Genomic DNA, 13808 nt, shown 5'->3' with positions numbered 1-13808 from the left:
TGATACGATCTTGTTACAGTATATACTTCAAGTACTTTATTTTTCAAATTCTGCTGAAACATAGAATGATCTCTCAAATCAAAAGCTTACAAATATTGTCAATAATAAAATTTACCGTTATTGAAATTCTGAAGAAACTTTTTAACTTGTGGAAGTTTAGCCCGATTAACGTCATCACAAGTTTTCACTCTAATCGTTCCCCGTCCTTTTAAATCTATCAGTAGATTTGGACCACTGAGTGTTAGAGAACCCATTCCAGATCTTTGCAACTGTGAAAGATGACAAAAACAAATTATCTTTGAATCAAATATAATGCTGTTAAAACACAGTTGGCATAATGTGTGTTTAATAGGCAGAAAAATGTATCTAATGATGTATCATGTACAGTATCAGTGCCATTTCTTTATGGGCCCGATCGTACATGGGACCCACTGACTGCACCCTGTGTAGCATGCAACAGTTGTGGTTGATGTGGTTTTATTTATTCTTATGACCTTTTTGCTACCAAAAATATACCGTTTAGCAGAACAGGTCTGCTAATATACACACAGAAAATGATTAATCATTTTAATGTTGATAAAACTATTAAAATATTTTATAATTCTTTTACATAGTTTATTACATTGTATCATGAACCCCTTGAAGAAGAACACATTTAATTTATTTATGGTGGACAATTAAATCTAATTCATCAATAGCGCCACCAACAAAGGCAACAGTTTGCTAGAAAAAAAAAATCATTTATATTTTAAAATTCAGATCGCGATAATCGATCGTTTGACTGTGTCTAACACCCCCACCAACCCGGAAAAAAAAAACTCTTCGGATTTGAAATAATATCGAAAGGTTCACAATAATACTTAAAAACGCGGAAATCCGTGGATAAATCTCATCCCTGAAGTAGGTGTGTTTAAGTATATATACAGTATACACTATATGTATACTGTACATACTACATACAGTGCAGAATAGGTGAAAACAATGGGACCGCCATTTTATTCCAATTTTTAACATGATGTCGTCATCAAAATGATACACGTATAGCAATTTTGGAAGGGAATTATCTGAGCAACATATTAACATGTTGAAGAAATTTAGATACGTAGAATATGGATGCGTGCTCTTTTAAATGTCATGAACTATGACGCAAAATATGAAAATACGACTTTTATAATTCAACTGGCCATATGACGCAAAATTTTTCATGAATTCGTATCTACAATTCAACAGCTTTCAGAAAACGTTTTAATAATGAGTATCACTTTTCATTCTGAGGAGCTACTGTATAACATATTGCAATTTACTGTAATGATTAAAATAAGTGACCCAAATTATTCATGCTTTTGAACATGATGACGTCATCAAAATTTAAAAATGATAAATCATGCGAAAGACAATTGATTGACCTAGGCAATATAAAAATCTGGGGGAAAATGGATAAGTGGAGATGCGCTCTATTAAATGTGATGAGCTATGACAAAAGAGACAAAAATCATATATTTTATATTCGGGTGGCCATGATGACGTCACAATGTCCGGTTAGCCATATTGATGCACGATTCGATATCTACAACTCATCAACTTCCAGAATATGTAATAAAAATAACTTTCACTGTTTTGTTTAGAAACTATGACTGGCATAATTTTGACAGATTCATCAGAAACGCGCGATAATTGTACAATTCAATGTGCTCGTATGACGTGATTTTAAGCCGAAATTGTTTAAAAGTTAGCAAAATTACTAGAAAGGCTGAAGAAACATAAAGCACGCAAAAAAATGTTATTGACGCTACGTGCGCACCATGCGCGCGTGCATGGACATTTTTATATGCTTAAAATGACAAAAAACGCATAGAAAGTTGATTAGAAATTGATTTTTCGCATTTCTAATTTTCAAACTCGCGTGCGCACATAACTTTTTGTGAAGAATGCCATTTTTTTCAACAGAAAGTTAGCATATGATATAAATTACACTTTTGCTAAGTTTTAATTTAAAATGTTATTTCGTTTTCGACCTATGTTTAAAAAATTGTAAACGTCATGAAAATGTTAGCTGCACAACTTCACGTGAATGACGATATGTTGAGAAGTTAAGAAATGTTATGTTTATAAGTTTTAGAGATACGCTACACAAGACACAAAAATTACAGAAAACGAAAGAAAAAAAGATGATCTTTGACAATCACAAGGGTTAACAGTGGATTGATGTTATTAACACTGATGACCCAAATAAGGCTTATTCACACTTTGAACTTATATTAAAATCAATATATGATAAACACTTTCCTCTCCTCAAACATGAAAAAAAAAATAATAAATTAAAGTCATGGATGTCTAATGGCCTACTTAATTCAATTAAACACAAACATAAACTGTACTCTAAATTTATCCATTGTCCCACCCAAAAAAATGAAACAGCCTTTAAACAATTCCGTAATAAATTAAATACTACAATTAAAGCTGCAAAAAAAAATCATTTTCACAAAACGTTACTCAAACACAAAAATGATATTAAGGCAACTTGGAAATCAATTAATTCCCTGCTCAATAAATCAAATAATACACATACAAATACTTCTTTCAATTTTCAAGGTGAGTTGACCAATGATTCCAATATAATTTCAAATGCCTTTAACAAATATTTTGCTGAAATCGGCCCTTCACTTGCTAATAACATTCCCAATAGTAACAGATCATTTAAAGACTTTTTACCCAACCCTATCCCTAACTCAATATTCTTTACTCCAGTCAATGAGGCCGAAGTTTTTAAAATCATTTCTACCTTTAAAAACAACAAATCACTCGGTATTGATGATTTCCAAACTAAGCCCATCAAACATATTGCCGATCTCATTTCTTTTCCACTTACCCATATTTTTAATCTTGCTTTATTAAAGGGTGTTTTCCCAGACAGGATGAAGTTTGCGCGCGTTACCCCTATCTACAAATCTGGAAGCAAATCTGATTTCTCTAACTATCGCCCCATCTCTGTCCTCTCTATTTTCTCTAAAGCTTTAGAAAGGGTAATCTACGATCGTACATTTTCATTTATCTCAAAACATGACATTCTTCACAAAAATCAATATGGCTTTAGAAAAGGTCACAACACACCCATGGCTCTCATTGACTTAACAAACAAAATTGTTGACGCATTTGAAAGTGGTCATCTAGCCATCGGCGTTTTTATAGATTTGTCAAAGGCATTCGACACAATAGACCACAATATACTTTTATTTAAACTATCCCACTATGGAATCAGAGGGCCCGCATATGATCTTTTCAAAAGTTACCTTACCAATCGTTTCCAAAGTACCAAGTATTCTAACTCTGTCTCCAACTTCAACCCTGTTACTTGTGGTGTTCCCCAAGGCTCTCTTCTTGGCCCCCTCCTATTTATTCTATATATTAATGATATATATCTTTCTTCTTCAATTCTTAATTTTTTTCTATATGCTGACGACACCACTGTTTATTACTCTGACCCTGATATTCAAACCTTATTTAATACTGTTAATACCAATCTGACCCTCATGTCTCAATACTTTTCAGCAAACAAACTTTCTCTTAACCACAAAAAATGTAACTTCATCCTGTTTGGGACCCCTCAGAAAATAAAAACATTGATACTGCAAACTATAACATTTCTATTAACAATCATGATATTCCCTCAGTCCAATCTGCTACATTTTTAGGAGTTCATCTTGACAGTCGACTTTCATGGAAAAATCACATCAATTTTGTTGAGAATAAAATTTCCAAAAGTCTTGGCATCATCACTAGACTTTCTTCTTTTTTACCCCCTAACATTCTTCGTATTCTTTACTGCTCCCTCATCCTGCCTTATCTTAACTATTGCAATATTGTCTGGTGCAACTCTTATCCTTCCAGTATTAAAAAACTTCAAACTCTTCAAAAAAAGGCCATCAGGGTTATATCTGGCGCCCCACCCCTGTCTCATTTATCTCATCTTTTTTCAAAGCTTAATCTTCTCAAAGTCTCCGATATCAATCTAACCCAACAAGGCTCGTTCATCTTTTTTTCTATTAATTCTAACCTTCCCAAACATCTCTGCTCCATGTTCACTCCAAATTCTTTAATTCATTATCATCATACCCGTATTTGTTCAAAATTAAATATTCCAACCCATAAAACCAACCACTTTCAACACAACATTAGGTATTCCGGACCCACTTTTTGGAACGATCTGCCACTCCCCATCTTAAACTCTGTTTCTAGCAAATCATTTTTATCTAAACTTAAAAGTCACCTTACTTCCAAATATTAACTTTTCCTCGGTCAATTTTATTTTTTATTTATTTTTTCTTTTTTTAAAATTTTCATTGTCTGTGTCTGTAATAGGTACGTCCTCCACAAGATGTGTTTTTCATCTTTCTGGGCGTGTACCTTCTTCTTTCAAAATTTTGTTTACATATAAATATTGTTCATTGATAATCTGTTTTGTATATGAAAGGAGAAAATAAATGTTGCTTTGAATTGAATTGAAAAAAAAACCAATAAAAAATAACAATTATACGTTGTACCTTAAAATTCTGTTTGTGGCCATAATTAGGTTTGACAATGCAGTTGATTACTTCATCACTATTAGCAGTTATCTCAATTGCTCCATCTTTCCACGGCTGCTGGCCATATGATATGCTTCTGTAGCATACTTGACCATACACATGATAAAGAACTTGACCAGTGGTAACATTCATGTTGGTCAAACACAGCCCTGAATTTCAATCTTGAAAATTTAAAAAAAGAAAACGTAAGTTATTGTTGCTAATTATCAGAGATAAGGCTTACTAATCTACTGTATGTCAGTAGGTATCCCAATGAAGCGGATTTTCGTTACCGCGATTTGAACATGTTCGTGAAAATTCAAAAAGTGACGTATCTTTAAAGTTAAAAAACGTGTTTAAAATTAATTAATTAAATTTCAATATATCACCGGGCGGTTTAGAATTAATGTTCGATGCCTAATGTGTTTATATATATATATAAACACAGCAGGCAAAGAACATTAATTCTAAACCGCCCGGTGATACACTGAAATTGAATTAATTAATTTGAAACGATAAAGATGAGGAAATCTGTGAGAATGAGAAAAAGTCGCCCCAACCGAGACTCGAACTCGGACCATCTGCTTGATATGCAGTTGCCCTAACCATTAGACCACTGGGGCTTTCATGGCATTGTTCAAACTCGATTGGATAGCATTCTCGGCGTGGTACGGCAGAACAGTACTAGTCCTCAGTTGTACGCACGCGCAACAGAGATCAAATTGATACCCCCTCATCTTTCAGTTGCACTGATGAAGGGCTAGTGTTGCCCGAAAGCTCTGCTAACTTTTCTGGCTGTTTTACTTTATCGTTTTGATGTAGCTTTTTTTTTTATCTGCATTGGGATCCAGCCACTGATACAGCATTGTCATTTTTTCAGTAATTTGCTCTTGGATTTATATATATATATAAAACGGTGCATTTTTGTTGTGAATACTATTAGCATTTTGCAAAGCACGCTCGCTGAGCTTGTGCACTCTTTGTGTTCATAATCAGTGTACCATGTCCCGCATACCTGGCTCAGCCTATATATTGTGCCAGTTCTGCGGTTTCGAAACCTGAGCTGCACTGACGAGATCTAATAAGATCGAAACAGTACTGTCTGCAGATTGGATATATATATCCAGCTCTTATACTATGACGTTATCCAAATTCCTTCACTTGCACTGATGAAGGGCTAGTGTTGCCCGAAAGCTCTGCTAACTTTTCTGGCTGTTTTACTTATCGTTTTGATTTAGCTTTTCTCTTTTTTTTTTGTATCTCCATTGAGATCCAGCCACTGATACCCACAGCATTGTCATTTTTTCAGTAATTTGCCTTTGGATTTATATATATATATTTCACTGCGGAGCATTATTCCCACCTCTGTGCGTAATATATATTTAAGAAAAACATATGGTATTTTAATAAATTGCAAAAAAATACTAATTGAGATAATTGTGTAATTATTTTTGTGGTGTGTGATGGGCAAAGGGTTAGTCTACAGTTAGGTATATAAAAAAAAGTCATTTGCATATTGATGACGTCATGTGACGTCATTACATGTATTTTGGATTTCGTGTTTTTTATCGAATCAATAATAAAAACTATATTTTCTATAAGAAATTCTTATGGAATATGTTTTTCCAACTGGATATTGATGAAGATATGTATAACAAATAAAAATATTAAAAAAAATTGAATTATTTTTATTGTTTTATAAAAATTATGCACAAATCAAAGTTTTGGGGCAAAATCGTGAAAATAATGACATTTCCCAAAAATTCACTATAGTACAAAAACTAACTATTGTTTCAGAATTTTTTTTTTTGCGTGTTGTGATAAACACAATGTTGCCCTATTGGGGCTGGTAAATGTTGGTTACTTTCAAAATGGCCGCCATTACGCTACTCAAAACAACTTTCCAAGATAGAATACTATTATATATACTATACTATATATAATATAACTATAGAGGGCGCATGATTTTCAAGACGATAATACAACTATAGAGGGCCGTTTTTTTGGCTGGAAAAATTTTTTAATGACTTGCAGAAATATTCAAGTTCATCGAACAAATATAGAGGGTGCTATATATTATAGGCAAATACGATTAAATCATTGTTTTGCCCATACCCGGTATTACCGTGTATACGTATTTCAACGACGTCTGTTTATACCCGGTAGTACCGGGTATACGCAGTGAAAGAGTTAACCGGTTACCACAAATTTGTCCTGTTTCTGCTCGCAAGAAAATGTAGTTAATTTATTCACACCGATTTTAATTTATTCACACCGATTTTAACCGGTTATTTTTATGCAGCAAAAACAGGCCCTATGAAAAATTGCTGATAATACAGTATTATAGATGCATGTAGAAAGTAATCTGTAAAATCTTGTTCAATAAATAATGACTTTGCAGATTCAGTATTTTTTATTTTTTAATTTCAATTGCACAATTATGACATATTAAAGTATGAATTCTTGTTGTATTTTACTTTAAATACAAAAGTATTTCATAATATAAATATACATATTTTTTATAAGTAATTCACTTCTGTAACAAAAAAATAATATTTATTCATGTATAAAAACAGAAAAGAAACATAATAATTATAACACAAAAACCATTGTCTGCCAGACAATGTAAGTATTTTTTGCTTTAAATTACATTTTTTTCAGGTAAATAATTGTTTGGTTAATGTGAATAACTATTACCGTAGTTCCTCGGGTATAATCCCACCTCGGGTATAATCCCACCCCCGACTTTACGATTACCTTCGCACGCAAGCATATCCCCGGGCAAAGTCCCAGTGTATAATTTAACATTAGGCCAGAGGTGGGCCTAGGCCTACTGTAGCTAGCTAGGACGACGTCAATTTCTCACCAAAAAAATAGAGTAATTTCTCTGAATTTGGCTGACTTAAAACTCATCGAACATTGTTAAGTTGAATACAACCTAAGGCTAGCATGCCCCGATCGTCACGTTCTGTACATCCTTTCGCCGTCGTGTACATTCTTTCTTGTTGTTTACACACTACTGTGCATGCTTGATTACCGTAAAAAAAAACAAAAAAACACCGCCCTCTATACCGACCGGCTTGTGCAGTAGAGTTTGTGTCACATGCAGCAACATGCGATTTACACAGAGAGCTCGAGCGTGTGGGTGAACATGAAGAACTCGTATGATCGAGTTCATGTCGATAGGAAGCTAGGCCTAGATCACATTTTAGGGTATTTTTTAAGTAGAAATCTCGGGGAAAATCTATACGGTAGGCATAGCACAGGTAAGACCAATTAGGCCGCCTAGGCCTAGATGGCCTGGCCGTCTAATTGCTAGGCCTACATCGGAATATAGCTTTTAGATAGCCTAAATCGTAGCTAGAAGAAATATCGTCATTTTCAGTTCATGCAGCGGGAAATCCCCGGGTATAGTCCCACCTCCAAAATTCGGGCAAATTTCACGTACAAGGGGGGTGGGATTATACCCGGGGAACTACGGTATGTGACAATAAAATGACACTTTTAAAAACAAATTTGAAATAAAAAATTTTTTTCAGGGGGTCAAATATCTTTAAAACTGTTACGTCAACAAGCAAGCAGCGGTTTTTGTAAGAAATATTTCTTGTTTAAATATGATTTTAAAATTAGTTACCAAAGCCACAATTACGAATCTTTCTTCAACCTACAAGTGGATACAGCTCATTTTTTAAAGATTATAATAATAAATGTATAAAAGTGATATAGTAGGCCTATCGTATACATTAGTTAAAACAAACAGCGTTATGTAAGACAATGAATGTTATGGGCTACTTATTGATCATTTGCATTTATTGACAAGTATATGTCTATTGTTATTAGGTTATATGCATTATCATGCAGGGTTCTCACCAGCATGCAAGGAGTGCCGGTCGGCGATTAAATCCCGGGGGGGAGGGGGTTACGACTTCAGTCTTCCTCCTCCCCCCCCCCCCCCCAAATATAAAATTGATTAAAAAATTTTTGTCTTGTTTTTATTTTTCAATAGACTAGGCCTAGTATGTATTTATGTAATGTTGCATTTTCTAGTGTCTAGCTAGCTTGCTAACCTAGGCCTAGCCTCCCTACCTAGCTATATGTTATGCAAAAAGCAAAGCAAAATTAACTAAAATAAAATATAACAACCTAACACTAACATTTACAAGATAAATTCTATTTGATAACTGCTGAACCAGGGAGATTACATCTCCCTGGCTGAAATCGTGGTTATGGAGCAAGCCGTACACAGAGCATAGTTGTTTGCTTGACATAACAGGGTATTCCCCTACACAGGTCTCCGCTGTGCCCAGCCAGCTGGATAGAAAGCATGCAGCTCACACACAGTGCATGATGCAATGGTTGATAATAATAATTTATTGAAACTACACCTTTACAACGGTGGCACCCGTTCATACACGGTGCGTTCTATATACAGATAGACATTCAACAGATACAAATTAATAAAAACAAACAGATACAAAATAAAATTATCAACCGCCGACTCGATCGCTATCGTAGTCGTACGGCACTTATGCAAAATACAATGAGTTAAAAAGAAAAGAAATACAAACAATTTTTAAGTAGTACAGTAACTGAGAAAAAAAAAAAAAAAAAAAAAAAAAAAAAAAAAAAAAAAAAAAAAAAAAATTGTACCAAAATTTAAAAAAAAAAAAAAATAGTAATATTAAAAACTCAAAATAAAAAGATCTCTATACCGCAACAAAACAAAAACATTACATGCTATCTGCGAGTTGTATAAGATTGTTTCGTATTTTCCAAGATCTTGCTAGGTATACTTTACAAAATTTGTCAAGACTCAATAGAACATTATTACTGAGGGGAAGTGTATCCGTCCCCAGAACATATAACATTTTTTCGTCATTGTTACTGGTGCAGAATGTTTCCCAAACATCTAACTCGTTATGAAAAATTAAGTCTTGTTTAAGTATATTTAGCTGTTCTTCTCTTACACATTGTAATGCATCACAACTAAATAAAAAGTGAGATATGTCCTCTATATTTCCAGAGTTACACAATAAACAGAGACCATCATTATCCACGGTCCATTTACTTAATTTAAAATTTAAAGGGAGAGTATTGGAACGGGCTTGAAATTTAAGACGGGCACCATTAAAATTTGTTTTATCAAGTAAAAACTTTTCAAGATCCGGCTTTGATTTTAACTTTGCATAAAAAGATAGCGACGTTTTAGATGCGAGGTCCTCTGACCATTGATTATTTACATTATCTAAAATATTTTGTTTCAGTAAATTAAACCAATTTTCCATAGTGCGATTTTTAATAACATTGTTAAAAATATGCATGCATTCAAATCTACAGAAAGTGGTTCGTACACAACTAAGGAATTTAAATCGTAATTCTTTTGTGTTGTAATTAAGCATAGTCTTGTACAATAGGTTGGGCCATCGTTTTTCATTTAACCCGACTAAACGTTCAAAGAATTTTAGTTGTAATATGTTATGAGATACGGTTAAGGGTATCCATCCTAAATCTCCATATAAGGCCACTTTGGGTGTATACACTGGTGCTTTTAAAATATATCGTGCCATCTGCATTTGAAGCCGTTCCAGTCTCTCAATATCTGAATTGGACCCTCCAGTCCAAACAGAGCAAGCATAATTAATAGAAGGTAAAACTATTGTTTTCCATAGGATATTTCCGTAATATACTCTGTCAAAGTCATCAAGATTATCAATTATAGATTTAACATATGAAACTAATCTATTACCCTTTTTAACAACATTGTCAATATGCGGATGTTCACATAAATTTCTTGATATTAGCACTCCTAGATATTGGTAGGTGTCTGTTTCTGTGATGTGATGTTTGCCAAGATCCCATTGTTTATATTTATTTATCTTTTTTCCAAAAATCAAGACTTTTGATTTTTCATAGTTAAAATTAATTTTCCAATCATTTGAAAAATCACCTGCTAATTTAAGCATCTTTTTAAGGTCATGCTCATTATTGGCAATTAGCACGACATCATCAGCCCAGAAAAGACTACCCATCCATTTATTTTGGATCTTAACACCAACATTATTTGACTCTAACAACTTCTTAAATTCATTAATAAAAATGGAAAAGAGTACAGGAGATAGAGTACATCCCTGTTTAACTCCCTGATCGATTACAAATGAATCAGTAGAAATGTTTCCAAATTTTACATATCCTTCAACATTTTTATATAATTTGTCAATAAGTTTCCATATATTACCCCTAATACCACAGTTCCATATAGCTTTTAGTAGCCCTTCTCGCCATACACTGTCGAATGCCTTTCGGAAGTCCAGGAAGGCCATATAGGTGTTTTTCCCTTCTGCAAATCTGCAGGCAGCAATACTTTTTAATGTAAAAATGTGATCCTCACACCTATGCTGTGCGCGAAAACCTCCCTGTACTTCCGAAAGGACATCCCCTTCTTCAAGAAAATCAGTTATTGAGAAAGCAATAATCCTATTGAAAATCTTAGATATACAGGAAGTCAACGAAATACCTCTATAATTATTTAAGTCTAACCTATTTCCTTTTTTGAAAATAGGGATAATAGTAGATTTGTTCCATTCATTTGGAATTTCTCCTAGTTCGATAATTCTTTGGAACATAAACAAAAGAGAGTATTCAATATAAACACCCCCATTTTTAAGGAGTTCGTTTGTAATTCCGTCTGGTCCTGGCGCCTTATTATTTTTGGCATGTGCAAGAGCAATTGAAACAGTATTAATATTTAATTTGATATTATGTAGGAATGATTCCGAGTGTTCATTACTATTTGCATTATTATCATTAATATTAGTATTATTAGGATTGTCTGAACTTAGATCGGAACGTACCTTCTGGATAAACATCGACGTGTTAAGTGAGATGCAATCAGACATATTCATATGCATTTTTCCTAGAGTTTCCCAGTATTGTTTTACTGTTTGGTTCATTTTAACCTTTTCTGTAATAATTTCGTCCGAAAAAGGTGATTTAATACAACTGACCACTTCCTGTTTATGTTTAGGGCCTCTTAGGGCTTTCCAGAAATCTTTACATCTTGGTCCACCTTTATTAGCAATTTTAATTGAATTATCGACTCTTTTCTTGTTAATCTTTTGTTTAATTAAAATTTTAGTATCGGCACGTTTTTCCAGGTAATTATTCCATAAAAATTCTGAAGTAGCATTATCTTTATCTTCTCTTTTGATGTACTTTCTATGCGTTCGTGCAGCATTTTTCCTACGTTTTATTGCAATATCAGCTTCTTTATCAAACCATGGTTTATGTTTATTATTAATTACTCTCTTTCCAATTCCATTTACCGCAGCTGAAATAACAATTGACTTCCATGCTTCCCAAATGTCATTAACATTATTGAAGTTGTTAACAATAACATCCCAGTTATCAAATCCTAAGTTCAGTTCTTGGTGGTAAGCAGAATAATCTTGACCTTTATGTGTATCCCAAATAAATGACTTATTCTTTCTTTCACCTAAACTATACTGATTATTTTCATTATTAATTAAATTTAGGATCAACATGTTATGATCACTACCAATACTATAATGCCTAAGTTCGTCTACAATTAGCTTACTAATCTTATTAAGAATACATTTAGAAGAGAGCATATAGTCAATTGTACTGGTCTGATTACCTTTTACCCATGTTATTTTCCCTTCACAGAAGATAGTACGATTCAATATTGATAAACTAGAATTATCACTGAACTCTAGTAACTTAATTCCGTTTGAGTTTAAAGTTCTATCACCATTTACAATTGCATTGCCTATCCGACCATTAAAATCGCCTATTATCAGGATAGAGGGGTCATCCTCTTCGTTAATATTTTCTATCTTTAAAATTTCTAATAAGAGTTGATTATATAATTCTGCAGTCAACTCTTTGTTAACTCCCTCGACGGGAAAATATACAACGGCAATATAAAAAGGTTTGTTATTAATATTCATTTTTAGCCACATCCTTTCATATTCATCTAAATTGCTTTCAAATAAGTTTTCATCGAGTACAACAATATCATTAGACACAAATAGGCCAATACCCCCTCCATTCTTAAGCTTCCTATTTTTACCGAACCATTTATACCCATTAACAGAGACTGTCATATCGTTTCTTAAAAAAGTCTCTGCGACACCAAAGATATCTATATTATTGTTATATAGAAAGGATGAAACTTCATACATTTTAGGTCTGAGATGATTAACATTATTAAAGGCAATTTTAAGAGTTGACTCTTTAAATGGTTTTTTAAACTGTTTACCTTTTTTACCTCCTCTTCTATGTCGATAGTTCTTTTTGGAGTTCGAGCTAGTGAATTCAAGGATCATCTTAATTCCATGGTTTGTTAACTAAACACCACATGGTGGTGAATATGCCTGTTAAAGTCTCAATGATACGATCCCTTAATGTACCATGTTGTTGCTAGGAGGCTTGAAGGAGTTTCTAGGTCGGCAAGAGAATGCCGTCCTCTGACAATTTAGAGTGCCAGGACAATTTAGAGTGCCGGCAGTAACTAACTGGAAACAACTTTAATAATATACTAATAATAACTAATGTGCATGCAATGAAATGATAAATATAGCATAATTTTATTATTTATTTTCTAATTATTTAATTTCGCATTCATCAAGAGATCGGTCGACACAAACACTTCACACACGTGTACTATTGGCTATTTGCCAGTACTGTATTTGCTTCAAGCCACTATGTACGTGGTGTGCCCGATCAGCCATAAACACCACCCTAACAAGATTCGTTGGGCGTTGTTGGTTATCGACGGCTTTGTATTGTATTGTTCAACGTTTTATTTGTTTGCGAGACAAAGGGGTGAACTGAAAGGCTATTGTTTTGTTATGTTAGATAATAGCACAGATTTGGCTTTTTTAAGGTTAAGGACAAGGTATTTTGTCTAGGCCTAGGCTAGGTCTTAGATCTAATAATTTGTGCCGGTCGGGAGCCTGTTTGTGCCGGTCGGAAATTCTGAGTGCCGGACGGGGCCGACCGGCGTGGTGAGAACCCTGATCATGCATATCTATTGATTCTGTCAGGATCTTTATTTATTTATTTATTCTTTATTTTTATTTTGTTCGTCAATTATCTTGATATCGGTTTCATATAGCTACGTCAATTTTCCAGAGTATATTCCTTATGGCCAGGAATCGATGTGTTTTCAAGGTGCGCAATCAAGAATTACGCGGTCTACTCGCGATTTAACAAAATTATGTTTGT

General features: G+C 33.7%; 1 protein-coding gene across 3 annotated transcripts in view; it reads right to left on the bottom strand.

Moving 5' to 3' along the window:
• The window catches only part of LOC144844110 (ubiquitin carboxyl-terminal hydrolase 37-like), a 38675-nt gene that overhangs the window by 20720 nt on the left and 4147 nt on the right, over window positions 1-13808 (bottom strand). For all 3 annotated transcript variants that reach the window (XM_078700842.1, XM_078700850.1, XM_078700858.1), the window contains exons 2-3: window positions 4542-4744; window positions 116-269 (exon numbers count right to left, since the gene is read on the bottom strand). In XM_078700842.1, coding sequence (XP_078556968.1) covers window positions 116-269; window positions 4542-4715 — 328 coding nt within the window. In that variant the 5' untranslated portion in view covers window positions 4716-4744. The remainder of the gene's footprint in view (window positions 1-115; window positions 270-4541; window positions 4745-13808) is intronic.

This window comes from Antedon bifida, chromosome 1 (assembly GCF_963402885.1).
Source record: "Antedon bifida chromosome 1, ecAntBifi1.1, whole genome shotgun sequence".
In the NCBI taxonomy this organism is placed as follows: Eukaryota; Metazoa; Echinodermata; class Crinoidea; order Comatulida; family Antedonidae; genus Antedon; species Antedon bifida.
Note: the sequence above shows the minus strand (reverse complement) of the source record. Positions and strands in the feature narration are given on the sequence as shown.